Below are 23308 nucleotides of genomic sequence, written 5' to 3' on the forward strand. Positions count from 1 at the left end.
CACCCCAGTTGCACCGACGCAATATCCAATCCACCCCCCAAAAACATTCCCAACTCTGTTACATAGCTAGATTGGCCAGACCGTGATAGTCAGGACCTACTTTTATTGACGGGCCTGGAGAGGACTATGATTGGAGAGAATCTTAGGATACTTATAGCTACGCTAATCCCTTTGGGGCTGAAAACAACTGGTATGAGGTACTTGCAGATGCCAGTAGTCTGGACACTTCCCCAGACACTGGCCTTGTCTCTCCTCCTACTGTGGGTACAGAGGAAGCAGCTTCCTTTGACATGGTTGTGAGGAGGGTGACTGAGGTCCTGGACCTTGATTCTTAATAAGAGAAAGTGCATGTTTATTGTGCTTATTTTATGTGTTATCCAACAGCAGGGCCCTTTCTATTGAAACACTTTGTTCGCTTAAAGAATTAGCTTAAAGAACAAAGCCCTGAGTTTTACCACCACATGTTGAGCCGAAGGGGTTAACTGTCAATGTTCTACACCAGAAATTCTTAACCTGTGGGTGGGGTACCACAGGGGGCCAACAAACTGTCAGAACACCTTTTCTCATGCAATTGCTGTCATTTGTTCCCCTCCCAGGCCTTTTAACCCACTGCTCGTTGCTATAGGTAGAAGAAAATTCTGAAGTGACCAGGCAAGCAGCCTGTACTCTGTTTCGCACAAACATAAATCTACTGTTTCAAGTCTGCTACTCTTTTTCAGCCTACTCTTTGCAACGATCATTCATAATAAATAAAGGTCAACACTGAAACTACCAATCACTCATTTACAGATGTGACCCCCGCAGTATGTTTGTATGGAGTACTCTGAGCAGATGGCCGAGAATACTTAAGGCAGGTGTCTGCAACCCCCCTCCCTCTGCTTTATTATTATTATTTTTTAAACAAGTGGCAATTGAGGTTTCCACGCTTGCGAAGAAAGTGTCTACGTTATAATAATGGATGCCCACCACCACTCTTCCCCACTGGCTTTTCCTTGGTACAATGACAAGACACACATTTAAGATTGATTTTCTTTCATTTATGCTTTGCTTTATTTTTTATTTTTGTTGGGTCCCATTATAAATTCGGGTTCTGGGATGTTTTTCAAAGCATTCAACAATTAAGGGCACCTATGTAACAATGGCTTTGAAACCTGATAAAGTAAATTATTATTGCTTTGAATAATTTGTGTGTAACCTTAAATTGAATAAATGACTAATTTCAAATCTTTTAACTGCTGTATAACCAGGAATCCTGCAAGTAACTTTTCTTTCCGTAAAATGTACATCTTCAGATATGGGACACCGCAGGACAGGAGCGGTTTCAGTCTTTGGGAGTTGCATTCTACAGAGGAGCCGATTGCTGCGTTCTGGTGTTTGATGTCACAGCCCCCAACACATTTAAAACTCTTGACAGTTGGAGGGATGAATTTCTCATTCAGGCCAGTCCAAGGGATCCAGAAAACTTTCCATTTGTGGTGCTTGGAAACAAGATCGATCTTGAGAACAGACAAGTAAGTTGACTGTGCCTCCCTGTCTCTCATTCTCCCTTACTTTGGTTGTTCCTGTGTTCTTTCTTACTGTTGGTTTGTGCGCCTGTCTTGTTCTTTCAGACTGTGTGTGTGTGTGTGTGTGTGTGTGTGTGTGTGTGTGTGTGTGTGTGTCTTGGTCTAATAAATACTTCTATTTGTAGATTACTCCCCACTTAAATCTCCTTTGTTGCCATACTGAGTCCTAAAAGTTGATATTGCTCCCCTTTGTTGTTTGTGCCACCGCTCTGGGTTGCACCCTGTAAATTAAATCACTGAGCCCCGTAAGGAAGGCACTACCCTGGTAACTGGGGTCACTGTCCTCGGAACATTTGCCCCAGTAAATCATTTTTCAGCATTATTGATGTCCATGTCTTACCCAAAAAATATCAGTTTACAAGATGCCATAACTGCCGCTGTCGTATGTCTGACTCAAAATGCACTACTTCTATCTCTGGGGCCCAAAATAGAAGACATTAAGTGGAAGGCCAAGCTTTTTATGATGCAGGCATAAGACTATGGCTGGAAGAGAAGCATTATAGTTCGATGTGGAGGTCCTCTACCAAGTTCTGCTCCAGCTCACCTGTGATCAGGACATCTTCAAAGCTGGGCACATCCTAGGGAAAAGAGAAGTCCTCTAATAAGCACAAAACATTTAATGCACCAGGAGGGATTCTTCATGGTCTCTAAATCACCCCCACTTTACAGTTGGATGATCCATTTGACTACCTCGTTCCACGACTCGACTCCAGTCTGATTTGATGGTTGGTGTCCAAGCCCCTTTTTCAGCTCTAGAATTCCTAGCACTTAGCTCGGACACTGTGCAGATTGTGGCTTTCACCCTCTGATGCTCAGCCTCTACAGCTTTATACCAGCTCTGTCTGGGCAGCCTGTGGGTCTCAAGGTGCTCATTGGGCCTCCATCAGGTCTTCCGAAGGGGATTCCATCCCTGATACCAATAGACCCTGTCCCGGCCTGCTGAATGCCTAGTCTGTTGTCCTGATGCTTCCACTGTGCTACATTTAGATCAGCTACAGAATTTAGTAAATGTCCTGACCATAAAGACCATTTTAGCCAGATTTAGACATAAAGCTCAGCAATTGATTGAGCGCCCACTTGAAGGCAATTGCCACTTGAAGAAGACAATGATAGTGTTATACGATCCCCACTAGAAAAGGTAGGCCAGAATTCAGGAAATTCAGGAACTGAGTCCATCTGCACCTTCAGAGACTGTTGGACCAATTCCTAGCTAGCTCGCAGTGCCAATTAAGGAGGCTTTGAAACACCAGAACTTAGCCATGTGGAGCAAACCAGCTTATGGTTCAATGCTGCACAGCCAAGCCCCTGGGGAACTGCGTAGAGGCCCACTGCAGTCACCCAGCACTTCGAAACTAAAGTCTTTATTTGATCCCTTACCCCGAAATGACACCTGTTCAGTCTTTCCGATCCTCTATAAAGAACTCTAAATAATTTCCCTGTACTCTTAGGGCATAAACTGTTAAATGGATACAGTGGGAAAGATCTTCTCTTCAGGAAGACTTGTCCTTTGTTCGACAAACAACTTTCCTTCTGGCCTATTATTCGAACTCCATGCGAGAGATGACGCAAATGTACATCTGAACCTTCCTGATGATTTTCATGAATAGTGGAAGTTGTCCATGCTGGGCAGGATGTGGCAAATCCCATATTCTCTTCCTTGCATACAGGGGATTCTGTGACGAGATGCATAGGCACCTAGATTGCCATCATATTCGATGGTTGGGTTTGCTTCAACAGAATTTGACGATATCTAAAGGAATCTTATGGACATTCACTTCTCATGAAAAGGCTGCCTCAATCTTGGAGCACTAAGAGCAGGTGTGGGCCACAGTACAATCTTGTCACTGGCTTCAGCTTCACACCAACAGTCCCATAAACATTACTGCAAGTTCTGGGGAAATTCCGGAGTACTGCTCTTTTGGCTACAACATCCCTCGCAGCCTATTCAGCAAGCCATTGAGGGTGCTGTGTATCAAAAGGATGGTGTGGACAACAGCCCTGTTCCTCCTATGCCACTCAAAGACCTTTGAAGAAGCACCTGCAGCAAATGGGTGGAGGGGAGTCTCTTTCACTTGTCACAGTAACCGTCTGTCCAAACAACTCCATTGGGTTCTTCAAACAGTGCTATACCCCTCCCTTCCAGAACTTGCCTCCTCCCCGCCCTCTCATCTCCATCGACTATACTTCATTCTGCAGCCATATATACCAACTCTATTCAGTTAAGGTGTTCTGGAGTTGGTTCCTGGGAACGATTTTGAGCAAGGATGCTACACTTGTTGTTTTCTTATTCCCAATAAAGATGGTGACATCTGCTTATTCGGTATCTTTGCATTTTGAACACTTTCCTCCAAAAATAGAAGTTCAAATTGTGCTCCTGAGCGTCGTTCGCTTGGCTCTGGAATACTGGAGGATGTCCCTTGATGTTCCTGACTGGTAGGTTCATATACCGGTCCTGCAGTGACGTAGGAAGCAGCTTTGCTTTGCGGTGGCCTATACATGCTGTTTGGCTTCAAATCAGCACCTTGAGTCTTAACAAAGGTGATATCTTGGGTTGCATCACATCTTCGATGGCCACATCTTTCCCATACCTTGGTCACTGGCTGCTGGTGTTGATCACCTGTAACCCAAAATGTCCATCCTCTTTGACCTGGGGCGGTTTCTGTCAGTTTCCCCAAGCAGTTTCCAGCTTTTATTTCCTCTTAATCGGGCAGAGCTGGACACTGTCTTCCTCCAGGTCTTCCCGCCTCCCTCTTTGCTTTTGGGACATTCAGGCTATTATCCAGATGTTTCAGGAGGGAGCTCTTCTGACCCTGATATTCTTCAGTACGTTTGGCCTCATGCATCTTCCTGGTGTCTCACGCTTTGTGGCACAGGTGTGCACTCCAGTTGTGCCTTTGCTTCAACTGGTCCCAGTACTTGAAACTCCTTGCAGACAATATTTGGATGTTCATAGCAAGTTTTAGATGCGCACGCTTTGCTCACTCCTACCATCTAGTGTTTGGCATGAACGTACCTCTTAACTCTTATCTTGACCCACAATGCACTAGGATAAAGACTTTACCTCCATCTTTTTTTGGGGGCAATCCGGTTTGGACGTTCCAGTGCAAGCTCAATGATTACCTCTTTCCAAAACCTTCGGTGATCGCCTCAAAGATTGAACCCTGGTGATGGAAGAACTCTTCACTGGATTAGCGACTACACAGAAATTGACTTCTAAGCGGCTTTGATGCGACACTTGATCAAACGTATTAAGAATGATTCTTGGGGTAGAATGTATTAAGAAGACATCCTTCAAATTCTGCCTTCAATGTATTTCTAAATTCCCCTTTTCCGACCAAAATCGGGTCTGTAACCTATATTTGTCTTTTAATCCTGATTAGTCTCCATGCAAGGTCTTCAAGTGTTAGAAGACCTTTCACGAATGATGTTAAGTGCTTCTGGGCATATTGCAAGATACAGTGTTGAGACAACCCCTAGACCCAGAAGGAAGATATCATTTGTGCCTATGGAGAGTCTTCTTATATCTAGTAAGTGAGGAAAAACTGAGTCCGAAGGTTCTGTTCTGTTCTCTGACGCTTCTGAGGCAGATGCTGAAAAATAATTCTCTTTGTGCCTGCGCAGAGGCCAAAGACAAAGACCACTACTAAAGTCTGTATTTCATCATGCTTTCCCAGGAATCATCCTTAAATGCCCTCGTGTCAAGGCTGAGAATCGCTCTGGAGGGGATTCTAGTATTGAGCGCTGAGGAAACCTCCAAAAGCCACTAACTTTCCAGTCTGGCTTTGAGGCATCGTGCCTTAAGACCACTTCTGCCCCAGGAAAAACTTTGTGAAAGAGCCTCCAAATACTTCCATGCTGAGCCACTAAGCAGCCACCCTGAGTTGAAATTGGCTTAGCATCTCTCCGTAGCCCATCCTGAGATTGGCATCCACGCCTGTTTCAGAGCAAAAGTCTTTACTCAACCGAGGCCCCCTTCACCTTTGAGCTAATTGTTTCTGTACTGGCATTGAGTTTGCATCCACAGATCTTTTGAATGGTGGGGCTAGCCTTCTTAGTGGCACTAGAATGACTTGCTGGTTACAATATGGCACTTCCAGGTGTCTCTCTGGGTCATCTTGTACCGCTCAGTTTCCCAACTGCTTTTTTGCCTGTTGTGATTTTTTCCTCCCTTAGCTCCAAAAAGAAATATTGCAGCTGACTGGACATGGCATTGAAGCTACAGCTAAAGATTTGGGTTGTGGGGAAGGAGGGAGTTGAAATTGTGAGTTGTTAGTTTGTGCTGTCTTGCATCACAGCTGGATTTTGAACCTATATTGTCTGCTATGGATATCCTGTTTGGAGATTTGAGATTGAGGCTTTTGTTTTCTTTTTTGAAGTGTGTGCAAGTTGGGCAAAATATGGTTTGCTGACCCCCTGGACTCAAGAACCCCCTTTACTTCCAAGCTTTCTACCTCCAGCAACTGAGATTGTACACTCATGCAAGCAGGTCCTTTTGATAAAGTCTAATTTTGTACCACTACACACCAACTCTCCGCCTAGATTATCATGAGTTTGACTTCTTCCCTTGATCTCCTTCTCATCTTGTCCCCAGTCTTGACAATACTCCTTTGCCTTGTGGAGTGGGCTGGGTGCGGGCGTACTTCTCCTTGGCGCCCTTGCCTGGGTTGCTAGCGTGCTACTCTGTGCTGCATTCCTTTGTCCTCCTGCCACCTCTCCCCTGCCTGTGGGCTGTGAACTCTCCAAATGCTGTAGCCTCTTTGCACTCTTCAGCCTGCACTGATTTGGGTCAGTATTTCAAAGCAGAGGTGAGAGAATGAGCATGGTTCCTGTTGCACAGGTTCTGCATTTTCATCTGCTGTATTTTCCTGCCTCCTATTCTTCCTCCAGAGTTAAACATGTGCTCAGCGTTACACAAGGAACTGGAGAATTGAGTCTGGAAAAGGTCTTTTCATTAATGTTCAGTCTGTATTCAACAAGGTCGACCGCTCTGCAGGGCAGTGAGTGGTCAGATGCTCCCAGCACAAATCCTTTATCCTCTCATGAGGATGAGCTTGATTAATAAGTTTCTGACACTATTCAAGATTTGCATGAATTACTCTTGTAGACTGCTTTGCCGCTGTGGAAAAAACATTTGTAGCTGTGGGGGAAAAAAACCTCAAGACTCCCCTTCCAGTATTCCAATAAGGTGCATTTTTAATGAATTGCTGAAAAATGTTGCCTGATGCTTTGTTGCCTGTGATTCCCAAGTTTGATTTACGTGGAATAAACCAACAACCCTCTTGCCCATTTTGGCCAGCCTGCTTCAGTATTTTGTGGTTCTTCAAATTATCCTTTTATATACTTGTTTTCTGTGAAGGGCGGAATAACTCTGCATCCTAAATTAGTAATATTGGCTCTACAATTTGTACAGTAAGGCAATCTCCTTTGAAGGAAGCATTACTCTTTGTAGGCATCCCAACCAGTGTTGTGTGGTTAACACTGGTCTGGGAGCCTACAAGGGTGCTTTCCCACATAGCAAACAGCAGTGATTCTGAACCCCCCCCCCCCCCCCCCCCCCCAAAACTTGGCACTATCCTTCAATGTACTGGCTATCACCAAGTCATTCCACAATTCATTATTTAGCTGCTGCTTCCTACTTCTAAGTGAAGTTCAATAGGCTGAGAAACCTCGGATACAAAGATGTAATTTATAGATCCCAACCCCGGGCCCTTGAAAGTTGTTACACCCTCCGCCCACTCAAGGGATCTTTTACAAAGCAGACAGATTGAGTTTGTTTTCAACCCTATCTTATAGGATATCCCCTTGAGCAATAGGCTTGACATGGGCGTAATCAGAGGGAAAACCCCCTGAATGCATGGGATCATACAGATAACCATCCCTACAACGGTGGAGATTAAAGGCCCCTGATGGGGCTGCTACTGCTCCAACAGCCAGGTCTTGAGTAGCCTCCTGAAGGTCAGTAGGTCCTGGGTCTGCCGTAAGATGATGGCGAGGGTGTTCCAGGTCTTGTTGAGTTAGGAGAACGATCTTCTGCCGGTGGTCGCTCTTCGGATGCGGGGACGATGGCGAGGTCGGCAGAGCGGAGCTGGCGGTTCGGGGTGTAGATGGTGAGTCGTCTGAGGTATACCGGTCCTGTGTTGTGGAGTGCTTTGTGTGCGTGGGTGAGGAGCTTGAAGGTGATCCTAATGTTGAGGGGGAGCCAGTGCCGGGCTCTCAGGTGGGGTGAGATGTGGATGTGGATGTGGCTGTGGCAAGGGATGTCGAGGATGAGGCATGCAGAGGTGTTCTGTATGCATTGCAGTCGTGTCAGGAGTTTGGCCCAACCTCCTGCATAGAGGGCGTTTCCGTAGTCCAGCCTGCTGTTGACGAGGTCCTGGGTGACCATTCTTCTTGTTTCAGTGGGTATCCACCTGTAGATCTTGCGTAGCATGCTTTGGGTGTTGAAGCAGGAGGACGGACGGCATTGACCTGCTTTGTCATGGAGTGTGTCGAGTCGAGGATGACCCCGAGGTTGTGTGCGTGGTCGGTGGGTGACGGTGCTGCTCCCAGTGTGGTTGGCCACCAGGAGTCGTCCCAGGCTAACTGGGTGGAGCAGAGGATGAGGACCTCAGTCTTGTCAGAGTTCAGCTTCAGTCGGCTCTTCTTCATACACGCGGCAGCCTTCATTTCTTCGTGGAGGTTGGCTTTGGCGGTGAGGGGCTCCTTGGTGAGGGAGAGAAACAGCTGGGTGTCGTTGGCGTAGGAGATGATGTTGAGGTCATGCAGTCGGGCGACGTGGGCAAGTGGTGCTAAGTAGATATTGAACGCTGAGGGATGATCCTGGGGTACGCCGTAGATTATCTTGGAGGCTTCGGAATGGAATGGGGGAGGCGGACGCTCTAGATTCTGTTGGAGAAGGAGGTGGTCCATTCTAGAGCTTTGTCTCGGATCCCTGTGCTGTTGAGGCCTGTGTGTAGGGTGCGGTGGCAGACCGTGTCGAAGGCGGCTGAGAGGTCCAGAAGGATGAGGGCCGAGGTTTCACCGTTCTCCAGCAGGGTCCTGATGTCATCGGTGCAGGCGATGAGGGCAGTTTTGGTACTGTTGCTGGGGAACCCGGAATGGGATGGGTCCAGGATGTAGTTCTCCTCGAGGTAGCGGGTCAGTTGTTTGTTGAGTCTTCTCGATAACCTTCGCCGGGAACTGGAGCAGGGAGATGGGATCGGAAGTTCTTGGTCTCTCGGATCCGCCTGGGGTTTCTTGAGTAAGGCGTTTATCTTTGCATGCTTCCAGCTCTCCGGGAAGGTCGCAGTCTCGAAGGAGATGTTAGTGACTTTGCGGGGATGGGGTGGGATGGTGACGCTAGCTTTGTTGAAGATGTGGTGCTGGCACGGGTCTGACGGAGAGCCGAAGTGGATGGTGGTCATGATTGTGATGGTGTTGTCGTTTTTCATGTTGGTCCTGGTGAGCATAGGGTCGATGCAGATGGTGGGGAGTCCGAAGTGTTTGCTGACAAGGAGGTCAGATTGTTGAAGCTGTCGTGGATGTCTGCGATCTTGCTGTAGAAGAAGGTGGCAAGGGAGTCGCACAGGTCTTGCGATGGTGGGATGTCGTTTGCATTGGAGCTGGGGTTTGAGAGTTCCTTCACGATGTTGAAGAGCTCTTTGCTGTTGTGTGCGTTGTTGTCAAGGTGGTCCTTGAAGGAGGCCCTTTTGGCGGTTCTGATGAGGTGATGGTGTCTGCGGATGGCGTTCTTGTGGGCCTCATGGCTGTCCAGTGTCTGTTCGCGTGCCATTTCTTCTCTAGTTTCCGGCAGGTTTACTTGGAGGCCTGGAGGTCCGCGGTGAACCAGCTGGCTTTCTTGTTGGTGTCTGTTGGAGGGTTTCTTGATTAGGGCGAGAGTGTTGGTGCAGTAATCGGTCCATCGCCTGAGGTCTCGGCTGGTGGGCTCCGGGCGAGGGTGGTAGTTAGCTGGACATCTGTGACTTTGCTCCAGCTGTGGCGAAGGCTCTGTTGAGTTCGTTGGTGGGTGGTGGGTTTCCGTAAGGTGAAGTGGCTGCAGCGATGGTCAGTCTAGTGGAGTTCGGTGGTGTGACTGAAAGATGTGGGAGCTTGCGGAGAAGATTGTGTCGAGCATGTAGCCGGCAGAGTGGGTGGGTGATGTGACGAGCTGGCTGAGTCAAAGGTTATCGATTAGGGTGGTGGTGGTGTTCTCGAGGAGGAAGTTTCGGTCTCCAAGGAGGATGTAGTCTGTAGAGGCCATGGCGTGCGTGCTGACTAAGTCTGTGATGGAGTCACTGAACTGTGGCCGGGGTCCGGGGAGGTCTGTAGAAGAGCGTTCCTCTGAGGGTGGTGTTGGGGTCCGTGTGGACCTGGAAGTGCAGGTGTTTGGCGGTGCTGAGGGTGTCGCCTGTGCTGGTCGAGACCCTGAGGGTGTTCTTGTGGACGATGGCGATCCCACCTCCTACTCCGTTGGTGCGGTCCCTGTCGATGATCTTGTAGCAGTACGGGATGGCTATGGCGATGTCTGGCGCAGAGGAGGCGTTCATCTAAGTCTCCGTCAGGAAGGCGACTTCTTGGCTGGACGTGTCGATCAGGTCCCAAATTTCGACGGCGTGTTTGCGTGCGGAGCGGGTGTTAAGTAGGATGCATCTCAGGTGGTTGTGTCCTTTCTCAGCAGGCGGTTTGGCGGCTCGGAGGCTGGTGAAGCTGCAGTTCCGGCAGGAGAAGGGTCCTTGGGTGTGCTTTGTGGTGGCCAGGAAGCAGGTGTGTGATGGTCCGGTGTGGAGTGTGTGGAGGCAGGAAAGAAAGCAAGCACTCAAACTTTCCTACTTGAACATCCACATTCTCTCTCCCATGAATAGCATTGTAAATGTTGATACAGAGAATACTAAAATGATCAAAAGAGAACAGGACTCAAAGGGGAAATAAGAGGGAATCTCTCAAGTTACATCCAAGTCTAACTTGGACAAGCGTAACCAGCCCCCCTCTTGCTCAACCACTTGAAAATGGAATGCCATTAATACTAAAAGATGCATATCCATCGACATGTACTTCCCCTTTTGAATCCCAGGTTTCCTGTAGTTTGATAATGTCATGGCATTTGCTTCTTGTTTGACCGGACTCTGATCTTGTAGAGATAGCCACCTAGTATTTTTCGTCCGCACTCCTGTACTCCCCCCTCTAGCTTTGGCTGTTCTACAAGTTACTCTCGGACCGTGCAGCTCAGTAATGGGAAATTTATCCTGAATCTCAGGGCATGGTGAGGATGGCAGGGGACTGTGTCTAGCCATACGGGACAACGTCCAGGCCATTTGGTGTATGCTCTGCCATTAATCCGGAAGAGTCCGAGACCTGTTGAGTTTGGATAAGTTTCTCTTTTACACCAGATAGTTCCTCTGTAAGTTCACCCACTGAAATAGTTAAGAAACACAAAGTGGTGTTTGTCGGGGAATGTTTATCTGTCATATTAATTGCCTCCACTTTCCTTTTCCCCAGAATTACAATCAAGACTTCCTTGAGGCAGCAAACACACAAGCACAAAAGCAAGTTCATGCACACAAAATAGACCACTGTGAGGTGATCAACAGAAACGGTTCCTTTGTGGTACAGTCAATTTCAGATGGGATGCAAGCCAAAATTCACAGTGAGCAAAACTAGTTTTAAAAGAACGTGAAATTACATTAAACACAAGGACTGAAGAATATCATTGTCGGTGCACAGCAGCACAAACACAAATGAGAACATTTGAGTAGATAAGGCAGTCTGGAGAATTAGGGCAGCGTTTTAGAACTTCCCACCAGCCAACGAAGTGAGAGCGTCCCCTTTTAATCCATCAGTCAAAACGAACTTGCTGAGACCGAGAAGGAGCAGGGAAATTGCCTGGTGCCTCTTTGGATGGTGAATGTATCTGAAATCACTCTGTTCACTCTCAGCTGAGCCAATGGGGTATTATACAACAGCTGTACAAAGTGCTGTCAATCTTATGGGTACAACCTTCATATAGGTCTTGAAATCTAAGCAGTTGAATTGGCCTATATGCTGAACAGTTTGTATGGCCCTTACCCAGTTTAGTGATTATCACTATAGTAGCATGCTCCATAATGGGTGTTATCCTGCTTGTCTACATACATTTAAAAAAAATACCTTTTCTAGACTGGTTCTAAGCTTTGTGTTGTACCTCTTGTAAAATTCTCCACTGAAGACACCTGGCGCTTTGCCTCTTTGGGGTTTAATTACATTCTTTATTTCCTCCCTCTTTATGATTTATGATGGGGGGGGTTCCCCATACACATGTCCACTTTAGCTTAATGACTTTCTTCAGTCCCCATTCCTTCTCTGCTTCGCAGATCCTGTCCAATTTGGGTGTGGCACATACCTTCTATGTATGACCTTCACAGGCCGTTATTGCAGCAGAGCAGCTCTTAAATCCATCGGAGCCACAATGTATAACATCTTGTTTCACCCATTACTATGGTACATGGTGTAGCCGGCATCTGTTGTTGGAACACCCCTTCAAAACTAAGATGTGGCATTCTCATGGTGTTTTTTCTTGGAGGTAGATGAGTGGGTATGTGAGCTACCTACCTAATTCTTTTGGTTCGAGGCATGTGGGCTGCTGAATTCATATCTGTGCATAGTCCGCCACCTAGTGTTGGGTCCGGATGATTGCACATTGTTGTCCTGGAAGAGTCTTCGAAGTATCACGAGATAGGTGGCTCCTCCCCTGGACTACAGTGCGCATGGGCATCGCCTCCATCCCCAGATTGTTTTTTTCCGCCATAGGGTTCGGATGTGTTTTCGGTTCCCTCCTTCGGAACCGATAGTTGTTCGATTTAACTTGAGACCAAAAGGTCTTTAGGCTGGGCGTCGGTATAGTTGCGTTCGGGTTCTCTTACTGACTCTCAGCTCCAATCTCCTACTGCCCTTCCACGTGCTTCGACGCGGACGGGCCTACACTACCGCATTTGCTATGGAGCGGACTCCATTCAAGAAGTGTCCGCTATGTCACTCGAAATATTCGCACCTCGACGTGCACCCCGTGTGCAACACATGCTTGTCACCGGATCACCGTGAAGACACCTGCATGGCGTGTTCAAAGTTTAGGAGTAAGAAAACTTTGAAGATTCGCCGGGCTAATCGACTCCAGGCACAGTTGTCGGCTTCGGCACCCCCACCTGATGACATCTTTCAGGAATCGATCGAGGAGGAGGACGACGTACAAGAGTCGGACTCTGGCCCCGCGTCCGAGGAAGAGACCTACGACGCGGACGAGGAGGCCTGCGACGAAGTCTCCGGTGAGGTAGGGGACGACGAACTGATTTGTGCCACGATGGGAGATAGCTCAGAGGAAGAGCATCCCCAACCGGACTCCGGGGTTTCCCCCCGTCATACGGCCCAGGTCGAGGGATCGCCTTCGGGCCTTACCCGAGATCTTACTATAAGTCCTACGTCCCCGCCTCCGGGCCCGGTCACGGACATTTCTAGCAAGAAACCGAAAGTGAAGCCAACCGGTCCCGCACCCTCGGATGCGAAACCGAAACCGAAACTGGCGTTGGTGAAGAAGGTTCTGGAGGCGTCAACTTCCACGAAACCCAAAATGGCCGACTCGAAGAGCCACGCCAAGATGGCCGACCACAAGAGCCGCGCCAAAATGGCCGACCCGAAGTCCTCTGGGTCGGCACCGAAGGTGAAGACTTCCGACGCGGCTGCGTCGGCACCGAAAGGGGTCGCGGACCCGAAGACGGCTTCGAAGAAGCGTCACGCCGACGGTGCGACAGGCCAAGGGGCGTCGGCACCGAAGAAGAGGCCTGCCGGCGACCGGGCTCTCGGAGACGAAGAGTCGCTCGAGACGGTTCAGCCCTCGGCATCCCTTACAAAGAAGGTGGGAGAATCCTTGAAGCGGATCCAACAGTCCACTGTGGTTCCCAGCCAGGACACTGTCGTGCCTAGGCCCACGCCGAAGCCTGCCAAGGAACAAACGCCCATCCGTTTTACCCTTCCTCCCAAGTCGGCGCCGAAGGCCTTCGCGCCTAAGCAGGGCGGACATTCTCAGGAAGTATTGACGCCGAAAGCTGCCTTGGTGGTGTCGAAGCTTCGGCTCCAACCGCTCGCGGTGGAGGAACGTCGAGAGGTGACCATCGACGCCAACACCGGAAAATTGTCGCTCCTCAAACGAAAGATTACGTCGGAGCCGCCATTGGAACCTTTTAGGATTCCACTTTAGAGCAAAAAGTACTCTGCGGACTCTTCGGCTCTGATGGAACCTCTGTCTCCACAAGCCATGGAACGCTCGCCGGCCCATTCCCCAGTGCCTGATGTGCACGAGGGGGACGACGAGTACAACTATCCTGCGTACTCGGATCCGGAAGAGGAGCAGGTGCCCTGGACGGCAGGAGGCGACACGGACGACCTGCAGTCAGGCCAGGACACTCAACTTTTCGCCGCGAAGACGTCCCCGACGGAGGACTCGGCGGCGTTTAATGCATTAATAGAGAGAGCTGCAGCGAACCATGACGTCGAACTGCACTCAGACCCTGTGGATGCGGACTTCTTAGTCGACACCTTCTCGGTAGCCGAAAAGCAAGTCAAGACGCTACCTATGCTCAAAGGGGTGCTGAAGCATGCACAGGAGGTGTTCAAGGAGCCCACCCGGGCGCGGGTGGTCAATCCTCGCATCGACAGGAAGTATAAGGCGGCGCCCACGGATCCCACGTATATTAAGGGACATTTGCCATTGGACTCCCTGGTGGTGTCCAACGCTCGAAAGAGGGCGAATTCGCAGACTACTGGTGATGCTCCTCCCCCAGACAAAGAGTCAAAAATCTTTGAGGCATCAGGCAAACGCATTGCTGCACAGGCAGCGAACATCTGGAGGATCTCTAACACCCAAGCCCTGCTTGCACGTTATGATAGGGCCCATTATGACACATTAGAGGCCATCCTACAACACTTGCCTGACCAATACAAGGAGGCGGGGGAGATGCTCATTCAGGAGGGTAAACTCATTACTAATGCATCCATCAAATGTGCCCTAGATGTAGCAGACACTGCCTCCAGGGCTATCAATACAAGCGTGTTACTTAGACGCCATGCCTGGCTTCGAATTTCTGGGTTCAAGCCCGACATACAAACCACATTACTGGGTCAAACGGTGAATCCTGACCATCTGTTCGGCCCTGAGGTGGATGCCTCCCTAGAAAAAATGAAGAAAGATACCGAAACTGCCAAGTCTATGGGGGCTTTACAAAGTCAGCAGTTTCGGGGTGGTTCCTTTCGCCGCTCCAATTCAAGAGGCACCTCAAGAGGCCAGGCATCCCAGCCCACGCAATACTACAAGGGTAACACCCAGTCCTCGTATAACAACAACAAGGGCAGGGGTGGCTACAGAGGCAATAATATCAAAGGCAGAGGACGTGGAAACAATGCCTCCAGGTCCACCGCCTCCAACAAGCAGTGACGTCTTGTCACTTCCCCCCGATCACACAACACCTGTCGGGGGGAGACTACAGCAGTTCCTGCCGGCGTGGAGGTCCATCACCACGGACAGGTGGGTGAGGTCTCTTATCCAGTACGGGTACTGTCTAGAACTTACGTCCATTCCACCGGACATACCGCCAAGAGGCCGTGCTATGTCCGACGAGCACTTGACCTTGTTGCAGCAAGAAGTACTAATCATGCTGCAAAAAGGGGCGATAGAGCTCGTTCCATTGCAAGAACGGGGAACAGGGGTTTACTCCCTGTATTTTCTAATCCCCAAAAAGGACGGATCACTCAGGCCGATCCTGGACCTCAGGCCCCTGAACTGGTACATCAACTCAGAGCACTTCCATATGCTCACATTGCAGCAGGTGCTTCCCCTGCTTCAACGGGGGGACTTCCTAGCAACGCTGGATCTGAAGGATGCCTATTTCCATATTCCCCTGCATCCTTCACACAAAGTATCTCAGATTCAAGATCTTAGACCAGCATTACCAGTTCAGAGTCCTGCCGTTCGGGGTCACCACGGCACCAAGAGTTTTCACCAAATGCCTAGCGACTGTAGCAGCGCATCTCCGTCGCCAGCACGTCCATGTCTTTCCATACCTAGACGACTGGCTTATTCAGGCAAAGACGGAACAGCAGTGCGTAGACCACGTGTCACGCACCATTCACCTCCTGCACGATCTGGGATTCTCTCTGAACTACCCAAAGTCCCATCTCCAGCCCGCCCACGTGCGACAGTATCTGGGCGCGACGATCAACACTCTGGCGGCCACTGCGCAGCCGAGTTCAGTGAGAATCGCCGGTATCCAGGCGCTGATCCAACGATTCAGACCCCAGACCTCGCTTCCAGCGAGGGTGTTCATGCAGTTGATAGGCATGATGGCCTCCTGCATCTCCATTGTCCCGCACGCGAGACTACATATGCGTCCGCTTCAGGAGTGCCTGGCACGTCAGTGGACTCAGGCTCATGGGCAACTGACAGACCTAGTGTTGGTGAGCGGTCGGGCGTACAACTCTCTGCATTGGTGGAATCCACAAAACCTTTGCAAGGGCCGACCATTCCAAGAGCCTGTCCCACAGATCATCCTGACAACGGACGCCTCTCTCCAGGGATGGGGAGCGCATGTACTCCATTACACAGTGCAGGGACTATGGACACTTCAGCAAAGGAAGATGCACATCAATGTGTTGGAACTGATGGCAATCTTCATGGCCTTAAAGGCGTTCAAAGTACATCTGTGCAACAAGGTCGTGTTGATCCGGACGGACAACATGACGGCCATGTACTACATCCAGAAGCAAGGGGGAACACACTCTCCACAGCTGTCTCATCTGGCTCAGAGCATGTGGAAGTGGGCCATTCAGAGGAACATCTTCCTCATGGCAGAACATCTCCCAGGCAAGGACAACCAGATGGCGGATCTGCTCAGCAGACACAGCCATCAGATGCACGAGTGGGAGTTACATCCATCAGTACTCCAACCGTACTTCCAAAGGTGGGGTCATCCAGAGATAGACCTGTTCGCCACAAAGGAGAACGCAAAATGCCAAAGCTTCGCCGCCAGGTTCCCACACCCCCAATCACAGGGTAATGCGATGTGGATGAACTGGTCAGGCAGATTTGCGTACGCTTTTCCCCCAGCACCTCTGATACCGCTGGTGGCACGCAAGCTCAGGCAACACTCGATGACGCTCATCCTGGTTGCTCCAACGTGGGCTCGCCAACCATGGTACACCACGTTTCTGGAACTCTCCGTGGTACCGCATCAACGGCTTCATCTCACTCCCAGCCTTTTGACGCAGAGCCATGGCGACATTCAGCACCCAGATCCGCAACAGCTCAACCTGGCGATCTGGCTCCTGAAGTCCTAGAGTTTGGCTACCTCAATCTTCCTCCCGACTGCATGGACATCATTCGGGAGGCGAGAAAGCCCACTACTAGAGCTTGTTATGCGGCTAAATGGAAGAGGTTTGTCGTCTACTGCGTGGAGCACAGCATTGACCCGCTAGACGCTTCCATTCAAAACATCATATGCTACCTCTTTCACCTGTATCGGTGTAATCTTGCCTACTCTTCCATCCGCATTCACCTGTCGGCTATGGCAGCATACCTCCAAAATAGGCAACACCTGTCACTCTTTAAGGTCCCTGCTATCAAGGCTTTTCTGGAAGGACTCAAAAGAGTCATTCCACCAAGGACTCCACCAGCTCCGGAATGGAACCTCAATGTGGTTCTTACAAGGCTGATGGGTCCCCCCTTTGAGCCACTACACTCTTGCGAACTGCAGTTTCTGACCTGGAAGGTGGCTTTCTTAGTAGCAATCACATCGCTACGGAGGGTTAGCGAACTGCAGGCGCTCACCATCCAAGAACCTTTCTTCCAGGTACATGCCAACAGGGTGGTGCTCCGCACTAACCCTAAATTCTTGCCCAAAGTGGTCTCACAGTTTCACATAAACCAAACTATTGAATTGCCGGTGTTCTTCCAAAACCCAGAGACGCTGGCGGAGCGGATGCTCCACACTCTTGATGTGAAGAGGGCCTTGATGTATTATGTGGACAGGACAAAAGATTTCCGCAAAACCAAACAACTTTTTGTTGCTTTTGCCACTCAACACAAGGGAAATGCAATCTCCAAAGCAGGAATAGCTAGATGGATAGTAAAGTGCATTCAGATCTGCTACGCTAAAGCAAAGCGCACTCTCACTATACCACCGAGGGCCCACTCCACTAGGAAGTTGGGGGCCTCTATGGCATTCTTAGGTAACATTCCCTTAGAAGACATCTGTAGAGCAGCCACATGGTCTACCACTCATACTTTCACTAAGCACTACTGTGTAGACGTGCACTCAAAACAACAGGCAGCTGTTGGTCAGGCTGTTCTAAAAACGCTTTTTCAGACTGCTGCAGCTGGCACGGGCGGCCGCCGCTAATGGAGGGACTGCTATGTATTCTATGCACAGATATGAATTCAGCAGCCCACATGCCTCGAACTGCAAATGCTACTTACCAGTATGCATCTGTTCTTGGCATGTAGGGCTGCTGACATTCATATCGCCCACCCTCCTCCCCGGCGCCTGTAGCAGCTGCAGTATGTATTTATATACAAACATATGCTCATAGCATGGTCATCACTCACTTCTTCACTCCATCTCTGCCTATGGCTAAAAACAATCTGGGGATGGAGGCGATGCCCATGCGCACTGTAGTCCAGGGGAGGAGCCACCTATCTCGTGATACTTCGAAGACTCTTCCAGGACAACAATGTGCAATCATCCGGACCCAACACTAGGTGGCGGACTATGCACAGATATGAATGTCAGCAGCCCTACATGCCAAGAACAGATGCATACTGGTAAGTAGCATTTGCAATTCTGTGCGCCTGAGGCTTCTTCCCACAGCAGTGTCGATTTTACCAAAGAACTTCTGTGGAATTTTTGCCTAGTCCCCGGCGACCCAATGCTGCCTTTCTACTCCCTTTCGCATTCTTAAATTCTGCCATCCTACTATTACATCCTGCCTTTTTCTGCAGTCTCAGCCTATGGGCAAAGTTGGTATCATGGCAACTCTGTTACTTAGTTGCAGTAAGTCTTTCAATCAATCAGTTTATAGAACGCGGCTGCTCACCCGCGAGGGTCTCAAGGCGCTGATTACTCAATCCCAGTATCAATGGCGTACAGATGGTCCCATTGTCCCAAAACAACACACAGATGGCCATTTTTTCAGTTTTAAGGGAGCTTTGAAAGTCACAGAAGGAAGGTGAAGGGACGGAGGGGCATTTGGGAGGTACTGTGTGAACCATATCCATTACCAGTGTACAAAAGCAATTTTAAACTGCTATGGAAAGGTTATGGAAAGGTTCTCCGGTATGTGGCAAGATTAGCCATTGGCTACTAAATTGGTAATACCATGTAGGCTATAATCCTAGTCCCGATCATGCTTGATACTTTCACAATGTGGTTGGGGTTTTGCTGTGTTTTCCTAATGTCAAGGTACCCGAGATGGAGAAAAGAGAAATGAGTAAATCTTTATCCTGCTTGATGCATGCAAAGGCCGCTTCCAGGACATTTTACAACAAGTAATATTTTTTTCTGCCAAAGCTAGCTGGTCGAATGAAGCAGAGAATTTCCTCTTGTTTTGGGTTTAGATTGCCCATTTAGACAGATCATAATGCTGTTAATGTGTATCTTTTATGTATGGTTGTAAGTCTTCTAATCACTTGGCAGTAGTTTATTTGGAATTCCTTCACCTTCATTACATTTATTGACCGATCATCAGATTATTAGCAAGATTGAAATATTGATTTAGAAATGCCGGGGGGAGGGCCCATTTCCTGGATGCATTTGATGACCGATGAGGAATGTGGCGGTGCTCCTTTTTCCAAACTGTTATAAAAATGTAAATCTCAATCTAGTGGCCTGAACATCTGGATTGTAAGCATTGATCAAAAATACTCAAATGTTTTCCTTCTCCAGGTTACTACAAAACGGGCACAGGCATGGTGCTATAGCAAAAATAACATCCCCTATTTTGAAACCAGTGCCAAGGAAGCAATTAATGTTGAGCAGGCTTTTCAAACCATTGCACGAAATGCACTTAAACAGGTAAGATGTTCAATTCATCTGGGGGCAGTAGGCGTGTTGCAAGGGTAACAGATATGTTCTTGCTTGAAAAGAAAGGGACCATGCCTTCCTTGTGAAAGTTAATGTATTGTAGAACATTCTATTTTTGTAAAATGTATTTCAATGTTCCTTAGCTGTGCCAAGCACACAGAACACTTTGGAGCTGAGGCTAAATTTCTGACTTAAAAGAAAAATCACATTTATGCCTTAAAGATACAACTTCTTAAACACACTCTCCAGTCTTCGAGTACCAAAGATCTCTTAATACCAGCTATACTCTAGAGTCTGATTTTTGTTATGTTCTTTCTTATTGGATGTAGGTATATGGTATTCTTTAGTATTAACTTAGCAAGAAGGCATTAAAGCCCTGTACCGTGTCAATGGCAAATATACTGCCAACAAGTGATTTGGGAAGTAGCTAGGTTCAGAAGTGTAGTATTACTGCATTTGATGTATTGGCAAGTACAAAACTGCTGGATTGGTGTGGTTGAGCTCCTTGTGGGTGCTGGAGATCAAGGTCTGGATGAGGTGCAGGCAGTGCTTGAGTCGTTAAATGTCTGAACCGAAAGTAACTTCTAAGTAGACTTGTTTATAGATTACTTTTTATGTTGTTGGTGGTGAATAGAGCCCTAACTTGCTCCAAGTAGAAGGTGAAGATGATGGGACAGGATGGAACCCTGATGCATCTCTGTAAGTGATAGTGGATGGGGGGGGGCAGGCACCTCAGAGCTCCGTGGCGGATCAATCAAACACTCCCACCCAGTCAAAAGATCTGGGTTTAATCCATCACCGTTCTTTAGCCCACTCTGCCACCCCAGTTCAGACATGGCTATATGCAAATCAGTCTGACCCTGTGCCTCATGGGAACAGTCCAGCCGAACTGCCAAGCCATGTCTTCCCTGGACCGGAAACCAGCTTCCGAGGACCGGTTCTAGTGGATTGTCTGCTGTATTCATTTTTGCAGCTACTGCAGTTGGGATGATAAACCGGAGCAAACTGTTTTCATGTTCAGACCCTAGAGCAGACACCATAGTTAGGCTGCTTTCAAGAACCTTTTTGAATACATTTACCAGATGCAGATGGCACGAAGTGTTATTTTACAATCCTTTTATAGATGCTGCTTATTGATTGGCGATGAGCGTCCCACTCCATTCTAACATTTATGAGACTCTTCGAAGATCACTTGATGCAGAAATATTTTTTACTTACTGCTTTAACTTCTGCAGCCTAGGTATCTTCATTGAAATCCTAAATTATTCTCCCAGGTCTACATTAGTGATAGAACAAATATTTGCCTTTTAATAACCTTTTTGAAAAGTACTGAGGCAACTGCCAACCCAAAGATTGCTGGCAGAATTAGGCTTATAGCTCCTTGAAACATCTGTGTACAATTTCAGCCTAGTTTACAGTGCTGCCTATGTTGATGGATTTCCCTAATTTTCTTCTGGTTTTCTGTCTTTTTCACTAGGCAGCCAAGTTATGGTTTATGCTGCAGTGTTGCTATGTTGTAGTATTTCATATTTCATTGAAATACAAACCCTTAAAACATTTCCGAAAATGTTGCTTCTGCCTAGGTTGTGACTTTGAGCATTTATAATGCTAGGCGTACATTTCGTAGTAATCTAACATTGCTTTCATCTCTAGCCACACCGGCATCATGCAGACAGCGCTTCTCTATAGAAGCAGAATCTGTACTGCTGTGAAAAGCAGACAGATGAGTGTAAATAGTGTAGTTCTTACCGTAGGCTTCTGGTACTTCCAGCCCCATGTCCATCTGTGCCCGGTAAGCCTCGATCAAAAAAAAAAAAAAAAAAACCCAAAGGCTGGAGTTAGATCTCTGTGCCACTATACTGCTCTAATTATATGGAACTTGCTATCACTGTCAAACTTCTGGTTGACTTGTGTGAAGGGCAAGTTATTATCTACTGCATAGGGAAAGTCTTCAAGTTTTATCTGTGGGATCATTCTTAAGAAAAAGCTTCTCCTGCAGACAGGCAAAGTCAGCATTTTACTATTTCTGTATTTCATTCTATGAACCTTTGTGTTCAGCCTTGTGTTAAAAGGCTATTCTAAATATTAGGCAGATTGAAAATAAGGTATAGAGGGAACTGAATTGACACATTTCCTCCATTCATAACTTATTACACTATTCTAAACTGGGTGCCCCAGCTGAATGAATCGGGAGAAATTCAGAGAAGGGACTAAAAAGCATTGCATCAGGCGCTTCTTAAACCTGGAAAACCACAATTAGTCTGTGAAAGCTACAGAATGCAGTATCGTCCACTTTTGCCCAGAAAACGGTCCACCGCGTTTTATTGCTTGCTAGTTTAATTGTCATCCACATCTATGAAACAGACTGTGCTGGTAGGAAAGTTAGCTCCCTAAAACTACAGGTTCGAGGCATATGAACTGCAGATACTACACTATGCATTAGATCGCCACCTGGTGTTGGGCTCGTATGATTGCATGTTGTTGTCCACTTGGAAGAAGTCTTTTGTAGTCACGAGATAGGTGACTCCTCCCTTGGACGATAGTGCGCATGGGCATCGGCTCCATCCTTAGATTTTTTTTTTCTGCCACTGGATTCGGATGAAAGTTTTCCGCTCCGGCTAGAAAGACTTTTCAAGCACTTCGAAGCACAAAAAACTTCTTAAAACTCATCAAACTTAACTTAGATACTGACTAACATCGTTTCGATTCCATCAGCTCGATTCCGGTCGTCGACGCGGGCAGTTGGGCCTATCCACGCCGTGAGGCCTACACCTCATGGAAAGGATACAATTTAAGAAATGCTCCAAGTGTAGAGCAAAGTTTCCACACAGTGACCACCACGAGCTCTGCAACCAGTGCTTATCGCGAGAACACGACTAATCCAGGTGTACAGCCTGCGCGTCCTTTCTATCCATAAAAACCATCATGGATCAGAGGGCCAGTCGACACGACATGCAAAGATCAGCTCCGGAACCGGTGGATATCTTCGACGATGTTCCGCTCGTTCCCGAAGAAGATTCAGATGATCTCCAGATCGTATTAGAGGCAGACGACTCAGATGACTCCATACCATCGGGTCAGCGCGTGAGTACTACTGCCCCTGCACCACACTCCGCACCCAGATCGAAGGCAAAGGTCAACACTCCGCCTCCGGGGCCCAGTCGCGACTGAAAAACCACTTTGACAGCCCCGCCATCGAGCACGGCTCCGAAGAAGATAACTAAGCCTTCCGGTACCAAGCAAACTGCATGTGCCGATACCACCAGCTCCCTCGGCACCGAAACTGAAAAGTCTTGGCTCTGAAACCATCTAAAGACAAGGGTACGAAGCCAGCGTCCGACACCTCAAAGCCGACGAGACCAGCTTCCATTCCGAAGACATCCTCTTCGGTGCCGAAACCAAAAAGGCCTGATTCTTATGCGCCCAAGCCCTCGAAAGAGCCTACGACACCGAAAACACCCTCGGTGCCGAAAACTACGCCAAAGGACATTGTAACACCTCCTAAGGCTAAAGACAAACAGCAACCTCGTCCGGTCCCAAAAAAATCGACGCCGACAAAGGTTACCACATAAGAAGAGGAAGGCTGATGAACCATCCACTCCTGTTGTTCCTGCCAAGAAGGACTCTGCCACATCCCCTATGCACCCTTCTTAATCTATACTTCCTTCT

At 48.3% G+C, this 23308-nt stretch overlaps 1 protein-coding gene across 1 annotated transcript in view; it reads left to right on the forward strand.

The window, feature by feature from the left end:
* The window catches only part of RAB7A (RAB7A, member RAS oncogene family), a 147323-nt gene that overhangs the window by 117447 nt on the left and 6568 nt on the right, over positions 1–23308 (forward strand). The window contains exons 4-5 of the mRNA XM_086939301.1: positions 1293–1511; positions 19502–19630. Coding sequence (XP_086795427.1) covers positions 1293–1511; positions 19502–19630 — 348 coding nt within the window. The remainder of the gene's footprint in view (positions 1–1292; positions 1512–19501; positions 19631–23308) is intronic.

Source organism: Lissotriton vulgaris, chromosome 9 (genome assembly GCF_964263255.1).
Source record: "Lissotriton vulgaris chromosome 9, aLisVul1.2, whole genome shotgun sequence".
In the NCBI taxonomy this organism is placed as follows: Eukaryota; Metazoa; Chordata; class Amphibia; order Caudata; family Salamandridae; genus Lissotriton; species Lissotriton vulgaris.